At 49.7% G+C, this 22054-nt stretch overlaps 1 protein-coding gene across 2 annotated transcripts; it reads left to right on the top strand.

Annotated features, from left to right (window-relative positions):
* Positions 1–475: 475 nt before the first annotated feature.
* Positions 476–21042, top strand: BPIFB1 (BPI fold containing family B member 1). Of its 2 annotated transcripts, XM_019715876.3 has the most exons (15): positions 476–764; positions 3344–3485; positions 4132–4239; positions 5171–5320; positions 6099–6180; positions 9306–9369; positions 11113–11198; positions 12216–12395; positions 13336–13389; positions 13882–14040; positions 15363–15430; positions 16312–16357; positions 17460–17523; positions 18508–18584; positions 20880–21042. In XM_019715876.3, exons 1-15 carry the CDS (start codon positions 650–652, stop codon positions 20910–20912), a joined length of 1428 nt encoding a protein of 475 aa, XP_019571435.3. In that variant the 5' UTR covers positions 476–649; the 3' UTR covers positions 20913–21042. The 2 variants fall into 2 exon arrangements, with proteins under 2 accessions (XP_019571435.3, XP_088645325.1); XM_088789199.1 differs by lacking the exon at positions 476–764 and having other exon boundaries at positions 2896–3485.
* Positions 21043–22054: the final 1012 nt, after the last annotated feature.

Raw genomic sequence — 22054 nt, 5'->3', positions numbered from 1 at the left:
TGCCTTCAAACTTCCTGTCCTGGGCACACAGGAACCCTAAGGCAATATTTCTCCAAGTGTGGTCTAGGGTCGCTCGCTACTGGAGAGGGAAATCTTTATGGAGGAAAAGGGACATGTGAACAAAGTTCTAAAGGATGAATAGGAGTTCAGCAGGGAGCTGAGAAAGGGGAAAGCATTACAGGAAGAAGGATGAGCAAGGGCAAAGGTGCACACAAGAGAGAACGGGATATGTTCTGGGACCTTCAAGCAGCTTGGAATGACTGGAACTTCATAGAGCAAAAGGGGAGTAAGCAGGAGGTGGAGTTGGCTGAGGTTGGGCCATCGAGTATTTTAAGTGCCAAACGCTATGAAGTAGGGCACTACTTCATTACACCCAGTTGCCAGGTGAGTAAACTGAGGCACAGAGGTTAAATTGATTGTCTAGGACATACAATTAGCACCTGTCAGCAGAGGCAGAACACAGACGCAAACAGTCGGGCTCCAGAGCCCACTCTCTTAACCACTTCACTCAGCAGCCTCTCCTGGACTCCACGCCCCAAGTCACCAGGTATGGTGGGCCTGCCCTTGGCCTCTGCCTGGCTAACAGGGCCCTTTGTGTTCACCCCAGGTTCAGGCGCCTGCCACCTGCTGCTCACTGAGCCCTAGGAAGATGGCCGGCTCAAGGACCTTCACTCTCCTCTGTGGTTTGCTGGCAGCCACCTTGGTCAGAGCCACCCTCAGCCCCCCTGCGGCTCTCAGCCTCAGCTCAGAAGTCATCAAAGAAAGTAAGTCTTGGTCACCAGGCCTCAGCACCGCAAGGCAAAGGGGGCAAGCAGGTGAAGTTGTTCGAATGAGAGAGGGAGTTCCCCAACACTGGGGGTGTACAAGGCACGGCTGGGACCCCAGGTCTAGGGTGAGACTCAAGCGGGTGAGTTATTAAAGGTTGGGAGTGTCTGTGATCCCAAGAGTCCATGATTCCAAGATCCCCATGCAATCTCAAATTCCATGATTCCAAAACCCCACTACTCTGAGGTTCCATAGCCAGCAGAAGGACTGTGTGACGCTGTGCAGTGATGCACCTGCCTCTCCTACTTATCCATGCCTAGAACCCCGAGGGCAGAGCACCTCCTTGGAATTAGCGTCAGTGCGCAAGCCGTCCCCAGAGCAAAGAACCTCGGCTGGGAGTCTGGCAGCCTGGGTCCCAGGCCCAGCTTTTTCACCCTCCAGCTCTGGCCCTGGGCAATTCCCTGAGCCTCCGGTCCTCCTCTGGAAAGAAACAAGAGGGCCTGCCTCGCCGTTGCTGGGACTCTCCAATAGGACAGGGAGGAACAAGAGCTTTAAGAACTCTATGGTCGGGCTTCAAGAACTCTATGGTCGGGCTTCTTAACCCCAGCACTTCTGACCTTGTGGCCCAAATCACTTTGTTGGGGGAGCTTGTCCTGTGCATTCTAGGATGTTTAGCGGCAGCCTCCGCCCAGCTGTGACAACCCAAACTCTCCAGACATTGCCAGATGTCTCCTCGGGGCTAGAATCAGCCTGGCTGAGAGCCACTGCTCCGAAGTGTTGTCCCTTGAAAGGACGGTAACCAGCTGGCTTGGAGGTCCATCTAAAGCACTTAGAGACCCGCCTTTTGCGTGCAGTGGGCCTGGGCCAGGGCTGGATGGGCGGGGAGCGGGGCCAGGTCTCGCAGGGCCACACAGGCACTGTAGCCAGGGAAGGGATCCCCAAGTAGGGACAGGGAGCAGAGAGTTCTGGGCACAGGTGCCCTGGGCCCATCCTGTGGACTGCAAGCACATGGAATGTCAGACAGAAGGAACAAACATGGTTTAGGTTCCCCAGCAGCAGAATCTGAGTTGAGGAGCTGTTTGCAAGTGGTTGGTTTTAGAAGTGGTCGCAGAAAACACCTGCAGGAGAGTGGGAAGCAAGTCAGGTGAGGGCAGGCCAGTTACTGCTGGGAGCTGGAGCCAGCCCTCCTACTGGATCACTATGTTAGTTAGGGCCAGTCAGGAGACAGAAATCGCACGATAAACCCAATAGGTGTTTTGTGCAAAGAATTATGAGCAAGGGATTGGAGCCATGGGGAATTGGCTAAGATGGAGGGAAAAAAGAACTCCAAAAATTCCCCAGGAATTGAGGAGGTTGGGAGGCTAATCCAAGGACAGAATGAACCTGGAGGGGGAGACTCCTCCCCAGACTTCCTGGGAGGAGTGCGGTTGAAGCCCACTCCACACCGAGTTGTCACAGGTCAGAGCTGGTCCACAGTTGGCAGGCTGAGGCCAGAGAGTAGAAAACTGCCTTCGGGGAGTCAATGGAATCCTCTGGAAAGCTGCCCCTGAGGAAGGGGGTTGCCGTTGACTCACTGAGAAGCCGTTTCCTGGAAACTACCTGGGGCCTAGCTGGGGTGTCCACAGTATCATTAGCTGCCCTCGGGAGTGCTGTGGAATTCACAGCCATGGATGGTGACACCACAAGCATCCTGGCGAGAAGAGCACACCAGAGCCAGAAAGGGAAGCCCACTCCGCCTCCATGTCCCTCCAGAGCCCCTACTGACAGGGCTCACCTTAACATTGCACCAAGCTGGCGAAGGAGGAATATTTACAGGGCCCATCTCCATTATCACAGAGCAGGCAAAAAGAGTGCTTTTGTTGCTGAGAGGTAATGACACACAGGGACACCGGGACGCAGTGGGGCACACACACGTGGGTCATCCTGTCCGAGGGTGGAGGGTGCTGGGGTGTTTGTACACCAATTCCCATCAGTCATTGGCTGAGGGCTGCTTCCTAAGCAGCAGCTGTCCAGCACTTCTGACCTGCTCTGCACACAGCCAGACGGACTCAGGCTGCCAGGGAAAGAGTCCGGCAGGGTTCCCGGATCACGGTCCCCTGATCTTGCCTCCTCCTTTCTCTGCTCAGCACCTGAGGCTCTTTGAACAACAGGCCCATAGGATGTAGGTGCCAGAGAATTGTTAGCAAGGGTGTTCTAGCAGCAACACAGCCCCAAAGAGGGCCTTATGGGTTCTCTGTCTGTTGGCTCTGGAATTGTTTGCCGCTGGCTGAGGGAGGGATGCATGTCCATGTGCCAAGTGTCCTGGCCAGTGCTCCTGGCAGAGGCTGGCAATCCTCAGGGGTGTGAATGGTCCCACTCATGCCCCAGCTTCAGTCGTCATGTGAAAATGACCCATCTGGGCCATCGTCCTCGAAGCCACATCTCCACAGAGGAGATGGTTCGGACAGAGCCATCCATATACTTGCCGTGTGTCCAGGTCTGAGTAGCCCTGAGGGACGCCTTGTCCCAGCCTGGAAGCCCCACCAACCATCCTTCTTGCTCCTCCTGCTGTCCCCTAATCCCTGGAATCCGCTCCCAGGGCTGACACAGGAGCTGAAGAATCACGATGCTGTCAACATCCTCCAGCAGCTGCCTCTGCTCAACGCTGTGAGGGAGGAGCCAGCCAGGGGCATCCGCATACTGGGCAGCCTGGTGAACTCTGTCCTGAACGTTATTATCTGGTAAGTGGAACAGGACCAAACGGGGAGCTCCGTGCCCACACCTCTGCCCAGGACACACTTTGCACACCCAGCCAGTCAACAAGCATCAGTTGGTGTCAGCTCTGTGCCTGACCACAGAGAATAGAACAAATGAAGTTCCTTCCTCAGAAGTTCCCAGAGGAGTTAACAAGAACCATAAGAGAGTCACACAGGAGCCCTAACAGGGAGACCCCAGAGGAAGGTCACCTGGGGTGAGAGGGTGAAGAGGTAAGGTGACGCTTCTCAGTGGAGCCAATGACTCACCAGGAGACAAGAAGAAAATGGCATTCCAGGTAGAGGGACCTGGGCGAAGGCATAGAGGAGTGGGAGTCAGTCGGCATGGCTGACGCTCAAAGCCCAAGGTGACAAGTGGGAGGTCAGTGAGGCCAGGTCATAGAAGGTCCCAGCCCAAGCAGCTGGGATTCATCTCCTTAGTGAGGGGGGCACCATCGGAGTATTGTGAGCAGGGGGCAGGGGGAGGGATAGGGCAAGACCATGCTGGGGAGGGTCAGTGGACTGGGCTTGGGTCCAGCTGCTGGCTGGGCACCAGGGGAGACAGGAACAACAGAGAGGATTAAGTTTGGGGATGATGGTCAGATGAATCTCATCTCTCTCACATCTCATCCAGGCTGAAAGTCACCTCAGCCAGCATCCTCCAGCTGCAGGTGCAACCCTCAGCTGATGACCAGGAGCTGGTGGTCAAAGTCCCCCTGGACATGGTGGCCGGATTCAACACGTGAGTATCCCTTCAGTCAGGTACGGCAGGACTGACACGTTCATGCACTCATTCCCCCCTTTCCTCCATGCACGGAAAAGAGTTCTAAGCAGAGGGAAGAGAAAGTGCAAAGGCCCCGAGCCAAGAGTACACGTGCTCTGTTCAAAGAATAGCAAGGGGTGGGGAGAAGAGAGGGAGAACGGTGGGAGGTGAGGCCAGCAGGCAGCCGAGGCCAGATCATAGGGCCTGTGGACCAAGGTGAGGACTGGCTTTTACTGGGAAGATGGGAGCCATGGAGGGTTCTGAGCAGAGGAGGGACATGGCATGCTTTAACATTTTGAATAATCTTCTGGATGCTGTGTATAAGGGTAAGAGTGGAGGCGGAGAGGCCATCCAGAAACTATTGAAATAATTCAGAGGAGACAATGACAGCTTGGACCAGGGCCTGGGGTCAGGAAGGTGGTGAGAAGCGGTCAGGTTCTGGATATGTTTTGGAGGGAGGTAGAGACAATAGGATTTCCTAATGATTGAATGTGACGGAAGAGAGAGAAGGAGAGACGGAGGCGTCAAGGCTGACTCCAAGGTGACTGCCTGTGCAACGGGCAGGATGGAGTGGCCAGCAATCAAGATGGGGAAGATCATGAGAAGAGCAGGTTTGGGGAGGATCCACTGTATGTTTTGGACATGTTAAATTTGAGACGCCTGTTAGACATCTGAGTAGGGGGTTGGGTATAAATTTGGAAGCTGTTGTCATATGCAGTGGATTTAAACCAGGAGAAGAATCAAAAAACTGAGCCTAGGACATGCTGGGGTAAAAAAAAAAATTGGGGAGACGAGGCGCACCCAGCAAAAGTTTGAGAAGGGAGGTGAGGGTGCCAGAAGGCAGAGGGACAGGAGGTGTGCTCTAGCCGGGGGCTAGGATGGTGCTCACAGCTTCGGGCACCACTCCCAGGCCCCTGGTCAAGACCATTGTGGAGATGCACATGCAGACGGAGGCCCAAGCCATCATCCGAGTGGACACCAGCAAGGGGGGCGATGCCCGTCTTGTCCTCGACAAATGCTCCAGCAGTCATGGGAGCCTGCGCATCAGCCTGCTGCATAAGTGAGTGTGGCCACCTCCCACTGGGCTCCCACCGTGCCTGGGAGGGAAGCGGGGTGGTGGCCTTGCCCCATTTTACAGATGGAGAACACTGACGCTCAGAGGCAGAAAGAGACTATCTCTCCTGACTCTAGATCTGGGGCTCCTTTCAGGGAACTTGTGATGCCAAGAAAGTTCAAGACATCAAGGGTAGAAGCCACAATGATGGGATTTCAGGCATCACGCCAGGAAGTGGGGCAAACGTTTACAGGTGGCGAGGAGCCCCCTTCCTAGGGCCCTCACACCACCCCAGGCAGGCTTGCATGGAGCCATGTGTAAAAACATGCTTTGGAGTCTCAGACAAATGCATCTCCCCATTTACTCTCTGGGTGTTGCTGGGCAAGTCGCCACCCTGTGCCTCACCTGCCAAACTGCAAGGAGAGGATTCGCTCAGGCCACAGCCATAAGCAAGCGCTGGGCAGAGTGCACTGCACACAGCAGGGGCTCAAAAACATAGCACTTCTCTCCACTTCTCCTTACCGGGACAATGGGGAGAAATGCCAAATGCCATCACTCCGGAGTCCAGCACAAATTTCTGTGACAACCCCCAGCCCAATCCCAGAGAACGCTCTGCCACCACCTACACCTAGCTCAGGGTCTACTCCCAGCTCTGTCTCTTACAGGCCTGTAATCTTGGGCAAGTTCCTCCCTCCCCTGGACTCAGACTCCCCTTCTATAAAACAGGGGAGAGGAGATCCTCTCTGACCTTTCCTAATCTCTCTCCCCTTCTCCTCTCTGGAAGGCTCTCCTTCATGGTCAACTCCTTAGCCAACAAGGTCATGAACCTCCTGGTGCCAGCCCTGCCCAAACTGGTGAAAAGCCAGGTGAGTGGAATCAGTGCCTCCCTGGCCTGCAAAGATTGTTCCCCTTGTGGGGCTTGGGTGGAACTGCAAACCAGTGCTAAGGAATTTGTGTCTCCTCAGTGGGAAACTGGGCCCGAATCATTCTTTCAGCAATGGATCATTGAGGTCCGAGTAAAGAAAGTGCCAAAAGTCAACCCGGAGACTGTAAACAGTGATGCATCGTTAACAGTGGACTCTGAGTGGTCGAGGGGAGGGAGCCCAGATTTGTACCATTTGCTGATTTCTCTGGTGTAAACCCTCCCTCCAAGGCCAGTTTTAGGGGTCTGTCACTCACAGGTCCTGTTGGGTTTATTTTTTGAATCAGTACACATGGGTCTATCTCATTTTATATGCTCCTTATATGCCACAGGTAAACTAAAAGTGCAAGTTGAATTTATCCACTTTGACCATTGATTTCCACTATAAATTCCAAGATGTGTTCACAACAGTGGGCCTCCTGGAGTTCAAAACACCTTGTCAGATAACGCAAATGTTTTTTACAATAAAACTTTTTGAAATGAAAAGATGATCTAATAACTAAACAACTTTGGGGGGGAAATACTTATAATCCCTGTACCTTAACTTGGCAGCTACTTGTTTTTTATTAGTTTCAGGTGTACAAAACAACATAATGGAATTAGACATTTGGATTAGACATTTACACCCCGCACAAAGTGATAACCCCCCAAGTCTACTACCCCTCTGACACCGTACATAGTTATTACAATACCATTGACTGTATTCCCTATGCGGTACTTTACATCCTGTGACTATATATATATATATATATATATATATATATATATATATATAAAAAATATATAATTATATATAGTTAAATATATATATTTAATTATAATTGACATTCAATATTATTTTATATTAGTTTCAGGTATATAGTGCAGTGATTAGGCATTTATATAATCTATGAAGTGATCTCCACAGTAAATCCAGTCTCATCTGACACCCTACATAATCTTTACAACATTATTGATTATATTCCCCATACTGTATTTCACATCTGTGTGACTACCAATTTGTACTTTCTAATCCCTTCGCCTTCTCCCCATCCCCCAATCCCCCTCCCATCTAGCAACCATCAGTTTTTTCTCTGTATCTATGAGTCGACTTCTGTTTTGTTTGCATGTTTTCTTTAGATTCCATATATAAGTGAGATAAATGGTATTTGTCTTTCTCAGTCTGACTTATTTCACTTAGAATAATACCCTCTAGGTCCATCCATGTTGTTGCAAATGGTAAGATTTCATTCTTTTTTATGGCAGAGTAATACTCCATTGTATCAATGTACAACAATTTCTTTCTCCAATTGTCTATTTTTTTTTTTTTAAGATTTTATTGGGGAAAGGTAACAGGACTTTACTGGGGAACAGTGTGTACTTCCAGGCCTTTTTTCCAAGTCAAGTTGTTGTCCTTTCAATATTAGTTGTGGAGGGTGCCGTTCAGCTTCAAGTTGTTGTCCTTTCAGTCTTAGTTGTGGAGGGCGCAGCTCAGCTCCAGGTCCAGTTGCCATTGCTAGTTGCAGGGGGCACAGCCCACCATCCCTTGCGGGAGTCGAACTGGCAGCCTTGTAGTTGAGAGCCCACTGGCCCATGTGGGAATCGAACCGGCAGCCTTCAGAGTTAGGAGCATGGAGCTCTAACTGCCTGAGCCACCGGGCCGGCCCTCCAATTGTCTATTGATGGGCATTTTGGTTGTTTCCAACTTGGCAGCCATTTTCTCTTGCATGTTGCCTTCCAGTCTCCATCCACATGCACTCAAATTTTTATGTGGCTGCACTCAGTGTCAATACTATTTGATATTCTTTAAGTTATGTCTATTTTCTATGCCACTGTATAATATTCATAATTATTATAATAGCATCATATTTAATATTTTACTAAACCAGTCCAGAGAGCCTTCTTAAAGGAATCTGAAAGTGAATATTTTGTAAAATTTGGCTTTTCTTACATAAGATAATTTTTCTTTTAAGAAAAAATGTTTTTCTATTTAACAGTGGGAGTTTCTTAAAGTAGGGCCCAGCTGGAAATTTCTTCCCAGCCTCCAGCAAAATCACACTAACTGTCATCATACTTTAATAGCTAAAACTGTATTTTTACATTTACTACATTTTACTTTTACTAGAAAAGATGGTACGAACTTGGGATTACAAAATGCTCTTTGCATAATATCTGCTTTTAAGGGTGAAAAGCCACCTATAGTAAATAAAATGGGAGAACTGGCTTTCCGTTAGTCATCATGGTTTCCCAACACGACTCAGTGGATTTAATACGATGGTCATATGAATATTTTACTTGACGTGAAGGGAAAAGTTACAGCATGTTGAAATCTGGCAGGAGCCCATCTAGAAAATGCAGAAGCCCTGTCAGTATAAACGCATGGGTCCCAACCTGAGTTCCCACAGCAGAACCCCCTGGGAAGACTTTTAAAATGCAGTAGTCCTCCCCTTATCTGCAGTTTCACTTTCCAAGGTTTCAGTTACCCATGGTCAATTGTAGTCCAAAAATATTAAATGGAAAATTCTGGAAATAAATAATTCATAAGTTTTAAATTATGCGCTGTTCTGAGTAGCGTGATGAAATCTCCAGCTGTCCTGCTCCATCCCACCCGGGATGTGAATCATCCCTCTGTCCAGTATCTTCGTGCTGTATATGCTGCCCACCCGTTAGTCATTTAGTAGCCATCTTGGTTATCAGATTGTCACGGTATCATAGAGCTTCTGCTCAAGTCACCCTTACTTTACTTAATAATCGCCCAAAGCCCATGTGGATAATTCTTTGCTGTGGGGCTGTCCTGTGTGCTGTGGGGTGTTTAGGCATCCTTGGCCTGTATCCACCAGATGCCAGTAACATCACCTCCCAAGCTGTGATAATTAAAATGTCTCCAGAAATTTCCAAATGTCTCCTGGGGGACAAAATTGCTTCCTGATAAGAACTGCTGGCGATTGGGGTTGGGAAAGGAAGAGTTCAGTGGGCAAAGGGATGCGTTGGGGCTAGAAACCCACCAAAGGCACAGAGAGATTGTTCATGAGTCTGCTTGGGTCTGTCTTGCTGGCCCCTGATGGAGCCCCTGCATTTGTGCTGTTACAGCTGTGTCCCGTGATCGAGGCGGCTTTTGAGGATATGTATGCAGACCTCCTGCGCCTGGTGAGGGGTAAGTGCACTGCTCTCTCTCACCTTTTTCCTGTACTGCTGGGCCGGCCTCCAGGCCTTGGCTCTGCCCAGGCAGCACCTCTCCAGTCAGGCCTGAGCAGCAACTCGGCCCAGCAGCAGATAGGAAGGGCATCATTCGATCCCTGCCTGGGATGAGATAGGAATTGAACACAACTGTGACTTCACCAGTACCTGCTATGTGCAAGTTTCCATGTGAGCCAGCGGGTGCCCCAGATAAACCCGAGTTCAAACCCCAGCTCTCCCATTGCCTTGTTCTGTGACTATGGGAAAGCCAATTCTACCTCCTCATCCTCAGTTTCCTCATCTGTAAAATGGGACTTACACATCCTACCTCACAGGATTGTTAGTGAGGATTAAAAATTTACAGGAAAGTTCCAGGCACCTAGCAGGTGCTCTGCCTGGCACAGAGAAGTGTTTTCAAGTGTGTGCTGTATGGATAAATGAATGAATGATACGGCAACCACTGTGGGCTATTAGAAGAGAGGGAACAGGTAAGAGACCAGATATGTGCTTAGGAAGGTGGACATTTCTCCCTCCCTGAGAGTAGAGATAGGAGAACATAGGTTTCTGCCCCCACCTCAGAATTCTGCTGTGCTCAGACTCCTTGGAGTGGGAATTGATGGGAAGAAGAAAATTCTACCATCTACTGTTTTGGGATCTGAAGAGGCTCATTCAAAGGGGTGACCAAAGAGGAGTGGGTAGAAGAGAATGGAATCAGTGCACGCATAGAGCAAATATTGGGTGTTTTATATACACCGTCTGGCTGACTCCTCAGGCAACTCCGTGAAGCAGGGATCATTACCTCACTTCACAGATGAGGAAACTGAGACTCAGAGAAATTAAGTCATTTGTCCAAATTCACAGAGGAAGTCAGTGATAGGGGAAGGCTTAAACCCAATTCTTCAAGTTCCAAGTCTGGTGTAGCTCAGATTTGAGCCAACTTTAGTAGGTGTACAACCTACAAGGCAGGTATTACTATTACACTCCCATTTTGAGATGAGAAAACTGAGGCTGAAGCGGGAAGAGACTACCCAAGGCTACTAAGGCTAGCATCAAAATCTCTCTGGCTTCTCTGCTCCCCAAGAGCAGGGTGGGAGGTGGGGGGGTAGGGAGGGTGAGGGAATAGTCGGGCCAAAGACCAACACCCCGCCCGCCCCTGCGCCCCCTCTGCTGCCCTCCCCATTCTCCGCCCAACAATTTGGTGCCCAAGTGGGGAATCACGAGGCAAATACGAGCATCCAGTGGACAGATCCAGACGCTGCTCAGGTGCAGATCACAGTCTAGTCGGGGAGGTGGCGAGTTATAAGCAATAGGTCAGTTTCGTTCCAAACCAAGACGATGGCAGAGGACCCACTGGGTTCAATTCTTTTCACAGTATGAGCAATCATTCCACTTTTCTGAGCCTTGGTACCCCCATCTGTCAAATGGGGGTAATACTAGGACCCACCTCCTAAGGTTACTATGAGGGTTAAGTGAGCTGACACATGTAAAGGTTTAGCACAGCACCTGGCGCTTGATAGATGCTCAATAAATGTCAGTCAGTATCATTTTCATCATCGTCATTATCAACATCATCATTCCTACTGCTCCTCCCCACTAGCCCCGTGATAATGATATTACACTTACCGTGCAATCGTGCAGCTCCAGCCAAAAGCAGCCCCCAAACCACCCCAGCCAGCACTGCCCTCCATCCTCACAGAACTTTCTTCTCGTTCCTGAGCAGTGCCCGTTTCCCTCAGCTCTGACCACCTGGAGTTTGACCTCCTGTCTCCTCACATCAAGGGTAATGGCATCCAGCTCAACCTGAGGGTGAGTGTCATGGGACCTTGACAGTAAAATGGGGACACCACCGCCCTTCTCTGACCACCAAGGTCAGACACCGTGGTTCTGTTTCAGGGGAGAAAACATCAGTCATGATTAGGACACACAGGCTGATTTAGAAAAATCTCCACAAGCTGAACATGTCCCATGTAAACACTTCTAAGGGAGAAAAAATAGCAGGTGGAATCTAAGGGCCACATACAGAACATAGACCCTGGTGATCTGTCCTCTGACCCTAATTTCCCCAGTCAGGGGCCAGAGTGTGTGCACTGGGGCTCTTGGCCTTTCTCTCAGGCAAGCCCCTGCCAATCCCCAAATATCTGGTTACCTTGAAACAAGAGCTCAGGATCAAAACACATCAAGGATTACACAGACCTAAGTTTCTCTCCCAGCTCCACAACTCCCTGGCTGTGTGACTTTGGGCAAGTTTCCTCACCTCTCTGAGCCTCAGTGGCCTCATGTGTAAAATGCAGATAATAATAATCACCAAAGAGAGGAAGAAATGAGACTGCATAGGGTCTGGCAGGCAGGAGGAGCCCAGTAACTGTCAATGCTCTGTAAAATGTGGAGCCACACACTCCCACGGGGGCTGGACTCCCTAAAGGAGCATGCCAACCTGGGCAGCTTGAATCTCAGACCAGTTTTCATGGGTCCCTTGGAAAACTGCAGCATCAAACATTTCCATTGATTTTGTTGCAGTTTTGAATTTTCCCCTCATCCAAAGTGTTTGTGAGGTATCTGAGAAGTTGAAACGCAAATGCCAAATAAGATATCTAAGGTTTTTTAAAAATCAGAGATTATCTGAGGTGTGCAGGGAGAGTATATGTTGCTAGGCACCGGAGATAACTCATTACCTACAGCAAGGCACTGACCTCCAAGCTAAGCATCCTGGAAGCAAGTGCAAAAAGGGAAACAGGCTGAGTGATGTCATTTCCTTCTAGGTTGTTATTGGGTAAGCTGAGGAATTAAAGATCCCAGCCAACTCTCTGCTCTGTGTCTCCTTAGGCCAAGTTGTTGGACTCACAGGGAAATGTGACCAACTGGTTCAATAAGTCTGCAGTTTCCCTGACAACACCGTCCCTGGGCAGTGCCCCTTTCAGCCTCACCGTGAGGCAGGATGTGATGAATGCTGCCATCGCTGCCTTGCTCCCTCCAGAAGAACTCATGGTCCTGTTGGACTATGTGGTAAGCCTTGACGTGGGACAGAGGATGGAGCCATCGCTACTGTATCGTGAGAATTTCCTGTATCAAAGGGGGTGCAAGGACCCCGAAGCCGCCAGCACGAATCTCATCAGGCTCAGTTTAAACCCCTCTAGTAATGAAGAGTTTTCACTCTTCCTTAACAGTCTCTGCCTCTGACATATGGCTCTAAAGCTGAAACTTTCCCTGTAACACCCGGTCCCAGTCTTAGTTCTGCCCTCCGGAACCTGCTTCCTCTGCCAAATAACAGAACTGTCGAGCCAAAGGGCATCTTAGATACTGAGTGGTCCGGGGATGTCAGCTGTGCTCCTGCTGCCCACTATGGGGCCGGCAGCAGACATCACTAATTGATCAGGGCCCTCCTTCTTATTGAGCCCAGATGCCGAGACAGCCTTGGAATCCTTATCAACACAGCACAGCAGGCAACCACCACCAGTCAACCAAAGTGTGCTTCCTCCTCCAGCGTGACTTGTAGGGAAACTGAGGCCCACAGGGGGAAAGAGTTGGCTCAAAGTTATGGGAGGGTGTCAGGACTTCAGGTCAGCTGACAGACAACAGATAACCAAGCTTGTGAGGATTAGAACTCAGGGTAAGGGGCTGAGATGGTGAGAAAAGAGGAGTGGTCACTGGCAACCACATTCATGACTATAGTAAGAATTGGATCATTTCTCTGTGTCCTCTGGGAGCAGAGAGCAGCCCACAGACCCACAACCACCACTAGACACAGTAAAAGTCCAGGCCAGCAGGAATCCCCGTGCCCCACAGCAGCTGACAGAGCTCTTTTCCACCAGTGACAAACACATAGCCTGGACCACCAACCCCCTCAGCTTTTCTGGGGTGCTTGGGATCTCAGCAGTGGAGCTGCTGGAGGTGTGTCTCCCCTGTCCCCTCCAGCTGACCTGCTCTGGCTTCCTCTCATCCTCAGCTTCCTGAGCTGGCCCGTCGGCTGAAGTCCAGCATCAAGGTGATCAATGAACAGGTTAGTCTGGCCATCTGCAGCTTGACGGATGTGTGCTGTGGTCTGTCCACTGGCCTCCGGGGAATAAAATACCGTGGGAACATGCTCTTTCTTTCCAGCACTGGTGACTTTTACAGACCGGGTCCCTGTCCTCACAGAGATTTCAGTCTAACAGGACAGGTTGACCTGCATACAATCACACAGATAATATTTCAGTTACAAAGCACAGACTCTAAGGATTATGAGAGCATTACAGGGTACCTGACAGAGTTGGGGAAACTAGGGAGTGCTTCCCTGGAGGGAAGGCTATTCCAGAGAGGGAGAAGCACAACCAAAGGCTATGAGGTGGGGAGGGCAACAATCCATCCAGGATCTGAGAGGACGTGTGGCTGGGGCAGAGAGAAAGCAGGGAGGCCAGGAAGTTGGGCACAGGCCGTGCCATATGGCCACATGGGACCTGTGGGCCACGGTGGGGCACCTGGGAGGCCACATGCAGGGCTGATGTCCTTCCAGGCTGCGAATCAGCTGGGACGCACACAGATAGCGAAGATTCTAACCCAGGAGCGCCCAGAGCTTCTTCTGGACAAGGGCAGTGCCAAGGTGGCCCAACTGATCGTGCTGGAAATATTTGCCACCAATGAAGCTCGCCGCCCCCTCTTCACCCTGGGCGTGGTAAGTTCAATTGCCTGTGACATTGGCAGCAATCTGGGGGACCCTCCCATTTGCTGTTCCTATTCACCTCTCTTGCTTTGCTAAACACTTCCTCCACTCTTGTTACCCCGTAGGATTGGAGTAGGGGGAGCTCTAAACCAAGAATCGGGAGCTTTGGGGGCCCAGCTCTGACTCTGTGACTTTTCTAGTCATTCAGTCCTCTTGTACCCCCCTGTTAGTCAGTTACTGGCCACCAACGGTCCCTGGGGTAGGAAGGCCATAACCTCCCAGCAAACCAGCTCTGTTCAAGCAACAGCATTTCTCCAGAGAAGGGGTGGCTGTGGACTGTTAGCTGCAGTGCTCAGCAACAGAGGGATGGATGCCCGGCCCTAGAGAGAGGATCTGAGTGGGGCACCAACCGCACCCTCTACAGAGGGCAAAGGAGAGAGAAAGACATGGCAGTATTCATGGTTGGGCCCTGGATGCCTCACCAAGGAGTCTGGACAGTACCTGGTTGTTAAGCTAATGTTGACACTATCCTTCCAGTAGAGTCTCTGCGTGCATCTGTGCGGGTTATCCACACACAATTTCAGGGGTGCCATTCACAAAGACGACAGGATACACAGTGCCCTGGCTTCCTGTATTGAGGGATATTCTGATCCCCCAACCAGCAACGGGAATGGACTGCCCGGGCCAGCCTCACTCCCTGGAGATCTGGCCCTGCCATGGCGAATGGCAGGCACTCTTCAAAAGGTCCCTGCACCAAGTCTGCAGGACCGCTTTGTTTTCTGGGTGCAACCGACCTGGAGCTGGAGCCTGACACTCTGCCCTCAGGCTCACCCCAGCCCACAGGTCAAGTTGATGCATACGTTTAGCACCCGTATTTGAGACTTGGCTTCACTTCTGACCTTTCCGATAATAATGGTTAATATTACTAGGGGGTTACCGATCTTTGTCCCTCAGTTTCCTCACCTCTATAATGGGGTAATAATAGGAGCTACTTCGTTGGGTTGTGAGGATCAAATAATCATATAAATCATATAAACTCCTTAAAACACTACCTGACACCCAGTGAGGGCTCCATGCATATCGGCTGCTGTCATCCTCCTCCTCATCATCATTCCCCATAACAATCCTATCTGTTCAATGGGAAGTGCGTACAGGTATGTCCCATTTAATAGATGAGGAAAGTGAGGCCAGAGGTCAAACCCTTTTCCAAGGTCACAGAGCCAGTAGCTGAGATTCAAGTGTCAGCTTGACCCCAGACCCTCCTTGCGTAACCCCACACCCCACACCTGATGCATCCTCTGAAAGAAATGGTGCCTGGGCTTCTCTTGTTGCAGGAAGCCAGCTTAGAAGCTCAGTTTTACACCGAAGGTGACGGACTTATGCTCAACTTAAATGACATCAGGTAACATGTAAACAAATCATTGTGAAGATTCTGGTGATGAAAATGAGTCCTGCCTGGCGACCACTGGGTTTCTTTAAAAACCTAGTGTTTTGAATCTCTAGGGTGTGAGCATCCAGGGCAGGCTACTCCAGGACAGGCAGAAACGCTGCCTTACCTGAACTGTCCTGCTGTCGAGGACCAAGTATGAGACAGAGAAGGAAAGGGAAGTGGCCTTGTAGCAGCCCTTGGGCAAGCTGACCCTGGGATGGGAAAAACCTGTCCAGCACCATTCCCTTGGCCGTGGGTGGCCTCTTCTGGGCCCCTCCAAGACAGTGGCAATGACACTCATACCCAGACGCTGAGCACCCACGGAGCCCAGCCCCGAAGCTCAGACCGCCAGCTCTCTGCGTCCCTGCCTGTTCTCCCCAGATCCCACCACCCTCCTGCTGCCCCAGAGAGCTCAGGGGCTGCAAACTAGACCCTTCTAGGACAACTCAAGTGCATGGATGTATTTTTTATCAGCTCACATAGGGTTAGGTATTTTTTAATATAAATGAGTTACCAAAATATAAAAATCAGAGTATCTGGCTGCTGTGTGTGCCTGCACGCCTACATGGAATCAGGTACCCCCATTAGAAGGAAACCGAGATGCCCTGTTTGCCACAGTCCTTACTCCAGAGGATGATTTTCCTGTTCTTCAGGCAGCTATTTGTTGTCTGTCTCCCCACTTCCCCCACCTCCAGTTATAGTGTAAGCCGCATGAAGCAAGGATTTGATTTGGTTCACTGCTGTTTCTGCAGAGCCGGTACTGTGTCTGGTACACAGTAGGTGCTCAATAAATAGTTGTTGAATGAATGAATGAGACTCTGAGGGACCACTCTCATGGGTATCTTCTGTTGCAGCACTAATCGAATCCACCTGATGAACTCAGGCATTGGCCTGTTCAACGTGAGTATTAACACTTTGTCCCTGGGGACACGGGACAGCTCAGGATGATCCATTTCGAAAGCAGACACTGCCCAGAATGTGCTTTGACCAAGGTCCCCGTGGGCAGCCCCATGGTGAGCTGGTTGGCCTCCCCATTATCAGCCAGAATCCAACCTCCTGGTTCAGGCATTTACTGAGCAGCTACTGTATGCCGAACACAGCTGAGAACACACACATACTCACAGACACACAGACACACACTCACTTTCCTTCTGTGAAGTTTTGACCCCACGTTAGAAATCCAATCCCTTCTGATCACAATCTCATTTTGCTCGTGTAGACTCATCTCAGTGACACTGCACAACCCCTTCCCTCTTGACCTTAGTTTCCCCATCTGAGTCAGATGAAATCAGACATCTCAAATTGGTTGAATCCTGTCTTCTGCCATGGTGTGGGTTTTAGGGGGTTTTTTTTGGTGGGGGGGAGCTCCTTATGTTTCTCTTTTGTTTTGTTTACAAATATTTTTTTTTATTTATTTTATTTTTTTATTTTAATTTTTTTATTTTTCTTTTTATTAAATTTATTGGGGTGACAATTGTTAGTAAAATTACATAGATTTCAGGTGTACAATTCTGTATTACATCATCTATAAATCCCATTGTGTGTTCATCACCCAGAGTCAGTTCTCCTTCCATCACCACATATTCGATCCCCCTTACCCTCATCTCCCACCCCACCCCCACAAATATTTTTAAATGGGGAGGTTTCCACATGAAAACCAGGACTTCTGGTTTCCCTCGAGAAGTCAAAATCTCAGGATATACAGGGCAAAATTTCCTCAGGGCAATTCTGCTGGAACAGACCAGTAGAGCCCCTGAGAATGGGGGGAAAAGGGTGTATCCTTCCAATGCACCCCAGCCCCCCCACTTGCCAGGCCCCAGGGCCAGCTGGGTTTGTGCCACTCTCAGGAACCCTCCCTTGTAGCTTTGATTGCCAGGGGACTTGGGATTCCAGTATCTCTACCAGCTGCCCTCACCGTGGGGCTGGACTGTATCCATCCGAGGAATGTCTAGGAGGACTTTGGCTTCTCAGCCCAGGTAACGATGTCCCTTCTGTCTCACAGCCTGAACTTCTGAAAGACAGCGTCACCGAGATCCTCATGTCCGTCCTGCTGCCAAATGAAAATGGTGGGTCTCTTTGCTATCCATCCTCCCACTCCCCGAGGTTTTGAGGGTGGGAGCTTTACTTCTCCTGCCTGAGTCTCCATTTGGGGCCCCTCTCAATCATTTCCCACCCATCCTCAGAGCCTTGTTCAAATTCCACCTCCTCCAGGAAGCCTTCCCGGTCATCCAGCTGGAAATAAGCTCTCCCATCTCCAAATTCCCAACCCAATTCCTTTCCTGGTACCAGAGCCTAGACATGCAAAGATGAACTAGGTAATGCCCAGCCTTACCGGGCTGACAACAGGAGAGACAGAGGTGTAAATAGACAACTACTTGTAGAGCACACTTGATGTGCCTTAAACGTGGGTTCAAGTCCTGATTTCCCCTCTTGCTGGCTGCCTAGCCTTAGAGAAGCTACCTCATCATACTGAGCCTCAGTTTCTCCATCTGTACAATGGGGAAATAAAAGCACCTTCCTCAGAAGTAGAGAGATGATGTTTATAGGGGCAGAGAGGAGGTGCCGGCGCAGTCAGTGCTCAACATTCCTTAGCCATTGCTGCTGTTGGCATTGTCATTTGTGTTAGTAGTGGAGGAAGTCAAGGGTAAAGGTGAAATTACTCTAATTAAGCCCCAGGTCATGGGGGTGGGGGAAATTGGTAACTTATGCCAGCCCCACGTTTTTCATGTCTTTATTTTATTAGCCTGAGAAATTTCAAAGTATAGACAGTGCTGCTGTGGATGATGGGAGCCCCTGATGGTTCCTGAGCAGGAGTGGGAGAGGATGTGAGGAATGCCCTTTGGAACAGACAGAAGCCAGTGCTGGAGGCAAAGGTTGGGGAGATGAGCCTGGGTAGATGCTGGGCCGGAGAACAGATGAGAGGAGGCAAAAGGGACAGTCTGAATCGGGTGTGCCAGGTCCTATGTTCCCCTCTGGAAACTGTGAGGTTGCCCACGGCCGCACAGGCCCACCCGGGCCCCACCGGTCTCTGACCACATTTGTTATTTCAGGCAAATTAAGATCCGGGATCATGATGTCGATGGTGAATGCCTTGGGATTCGAGGAAGCTTCATGGTCTCTGACCAAGGTGAGTGGGGTTAAACATCCTGCCACGGGGAAGGCACAGTCGCTGAGAGAGCCCTGGGCTGGGAGGTGGGGGGCTGTGCTCCAACCCTGGCCCCTCTGGTCATTCATGGGAGACCTAGGGCAAGTCCATTCTTCTCTCAGGGCCTCAGTTCCTCATCTGTAAGTGGGAGAATGTAACTGTCCTTGCCTGGGGTCAACACACCTCCAGCTTTTATCTGTCATTCACTCATTCATTTGTTCTTTCATTCACTAAAGCCCAGCATATAATAGATGCTCAATAAATGCTCATTGAGCATATGACTTTCCTTGGTAGCTTCTGGAGAGGGGAGATGTAGCAGCATCACCCCCATTTGCAAATATTATCATTAATAGTAACAGTCCATAATCATTCTGTGCCAGGCACTGGGTAATAGGTAGTATCTCACTCAGTCTTCACACCCACCCCATGTGGTAGATCCTGTTTCATCCCCATTTTACAGATGGGGAAACTGAGGCTCAAAGATGGCAAGTCCATTTCCAAGGATATACACCCAGTAGGTGGCACAGTTGAGATTTGCATTCAGCTCCTGCCATGATAATCCCCTGCTTTGGACCCCAACCTCGCACAAGCCAAAGACAGTGAGGTGGTTCTATCTCAGTTAGCTGGCCAGCAGACATTTACTAAGCACCTACTGTGTGCCAGTCACTGATCACTACCATGAACAAAACAGACAGAAACTCCTGCCCTCTTGGAGTTTCTAGTCCACTCTAGAGGGGGAGAGACATTGAAAGCAGATAAACAATTAAGAAAACCCACAAGTAACTGCCCTTTCTTCCATGGCCAGGGTGTCTAACCAAAGGCCAAGGAGGCACTTCGGACCAAACCTATAACTCTTATTAGTCCTGATTTGCCTAAAGCTGTGGCCTGGCACCACTGAATTTCTGAGCTGTTTAGTTCCAGAGAAATCCCCAGAGGAAACAAAGTCTCAAAAATGTCCCCTATCCCACTAGGGTTGAATTTAGGGGGAGGGTAAGAGGCTTTGTTAACTGGCTTCAAAGGCAAGTTGACATGTGACTTATTATCAGCTGCCCATCTCAAAAACCGTGTCCACCCTGCAGCTGGCTTTGATGGAGAATAATGGGAACATACTGTGAATGGTACCGAAGGAGGCTGAGAGTCTAGACTCAGGCATGTGAGGACTGGTTCAAATCCCGGCGCTGCCTCTGTCTAGCCAGGGAACCTCAGGCAGGTCCTCTGGCCTCTCTGAGCCCAGCTTCCTCAACTGTAAAACCCAACAGATATCTTAACGCACAGGTCATGCATTAATGGACTATAATGCAATGATCCAATTCTAATATAAGCAGTTTATCTAAGACACATACTGCATTTGATTCATGTTGGGTGGACAACTGGTGTCCATATAACTGGATGTCTAGAGCTTGGTTTATTTCACGTATCTCTTATTAGGGGGAATTTAGCAACTGTCCTTTTTTTTTTTTTTTTTTTTTTTTTAATCAACTTTCATCACATAATCCATCATTTGCAGTTTGGGTTGGAAAGGTATCATTTCATTCTTTGGATCTGTTTCCAAATTTCCTGTTTTGCTCTGTTCATTTGTTTTGGACTAGTAGCACATGGATTTCCTTTTTATAGCTTTATAATATGTTTTGTTAGGTTGGTGCAAAAGTAATTGTGGTTTTTACAATTATTTTTAACCTTTTAAACCACAGTTACTTTTGCACCAACCTAATAAAATGTAGTCTAAGGAGTAAATGGATAGATATGAGATAAAGCAAGTATGGTTTTTTACAAAAATTAATAGTAACATCTAAGGGATGAGTATACAAGTGCTCACTGTAAAATTCTTTCAACTTTGCTATACGTTTGAAAATGATCACAATACAATATTGGGGGAAATCTAATAGGTTAAGTTCCTCATATCACATTTAGTTTTCTTTTTTTAAAAAAGCAAGAGCCTTGTTAAAAATTTAGCTGCCTGGGACACAATGGATACGACCAGTAATCTGCATTTGATGACACTTTTGGTGGAGTTTTGGTGACCAGCTGGGACTGGGGACAACAAGCCTGCACAGTATCACACTCTGCACACAGATACTTTACCTGTGCCCCAAGCCCCCGCGTGGCATCACTGTTCACACACAAACCTACCCCTCTGATCCTTTCAAGAATTCTGTATGAGTGACTTCAGGGTCATGACCCCCAATGGCAGTGGTCACCTTGAGGAGGACAAGTCAGCATAAATCACAAGGCAGGAGGTAAAAAAAAAACCCGTTTGACTTTCTCCTCCAATTCCAGGATGCCCTCGTGGTCACCCCAGCGTCCTCGTAGAACTTTGGACCTCTCTCCTCTCTCCCAGTGAAGACTTGCACAGTGGCCATCCAGGGCACACGGGGTCCCAGTGGGAATGTGGGAACTGGCTCTGTAGGTGTCTCTCTCTGCAATAAACCCTTGTCTGTGACTCCTGAAGTCTGGAGTGTATCTTTGTCCGAACTCAGGCCCTGGAAGTCTTGGGGGCTGGACATCCAAGCCACATCTGGGCCATGTTCAGGCCCTTCTGAGCCAATCTGAGCCACGTCCGAGCTATGTTTGGGCCACATCGGACCACATGTGGATAACGTGCAGGGTCTTGGCCGCCTCCCTGGGCGTCAAGAATAAGAAAGCCAGTTGTGTCCTCCTGCCTTCTGTGTTGGCCTCCACTTATGGTGCCTTGTTGATCTTGGCAGTGTGGTGAGTAGACAGCTCTCTGAACAGTGTGACTCTGGAGGCAGGTTTTGAGTTCTGGCCTGGCCCCCTTCAATGGTGTCTAACTCTGGGAGGTGGCCTCCCCTCATTGGTTCTCAGTTTCCTTCTCTTATAAAATTGGGAGAATCATAGTCCCCACCTTGGTGGGCTGTAGTGAGGATGAAACGAGAGAATGGTTCCTGGCACAGGGGAGGTACTCAAGCAATGTCATCCGTGGGTGATGTCATCGTCACTGTTGTTACCTAGACTCCAGGATGTTGGGGCCTTATCACTGAAGGCCCTTCCTGTTTGGACACTGCCATGACTGCCATTGTCTCTCTGGCCTCCCTGATGCCAGCAGGTTCATGACAGATAATAGGGCCCCTGTTTCCAGACTCCAGGCCTGGCCCAGCACACAGAGCCCTTCAGTTACACAAGGGACCTTGCGGGAAGGGATGCGGGGGCATTTCGGAAAAAGGTGTTACCCAACTTCAGGGCCTAAACAGACATAAGAACAGCTTACAGCCTGGACAGGCAGCTCAGAAGGAGCCTCTATCTACAAGACACGGGCTAGGCCAAGAGAGACACGGAGGGACCAGGATGAGACCCTGCACGAGACATTTACACCACGGTCAGCGAACACTTACTGGGCAGTTCCTGAGCTCTAAGCCCTGGGCTGCAGCTCCCCAGGCATCTCCGACACCCAGCCATACTTGGTGGTCTGCGTCCCCACACATCACATTCCATCA

Source organism: Rhinolophus sinicus, chromosome 13, assembly GCF_057876585.1.
Source record: "Rhinolophus sinicus isolate RSI-liver-muscle chromosome 13, RSI-T2T, whole genome shotgun sequence".
Classification (NCBI taxonomy): Eukaryota; Metazoa; Chordata; class Mammalia; order Chiroptera; family Rhinolophidae; genus Rhinolophus; species Rhinolophus sinicus.
The sequence above is the reverse complement of the archived record's forward strand: the minus strand, read 5'-3'. Positions and strand labels throughout refer to the sequence as shown.

Coding starts and splice junctions, on each gene's coding strand:
- BPIFB1 (XM_088789199.1), top strand. CDS start 3,112: ATGGTCCCACTCATGCCCCAGCTTCAGTCGTCATGTGAAAATGACCCA. Junction 11,199..12,215: donor GCATCCAGCTCAACCTGAGG/GTGAGTGTCATG, acceptor GTGTCTCCTTAG/GCCAAGTTGTTGGACTCACA. Junction 18,585..20,879: donor CTTCATGGTCTCTGACCAAG/GTGAGTGGGGTT, acceptor CTCCAATTCCAG/GATGCCCTCGTGGTCACCCC.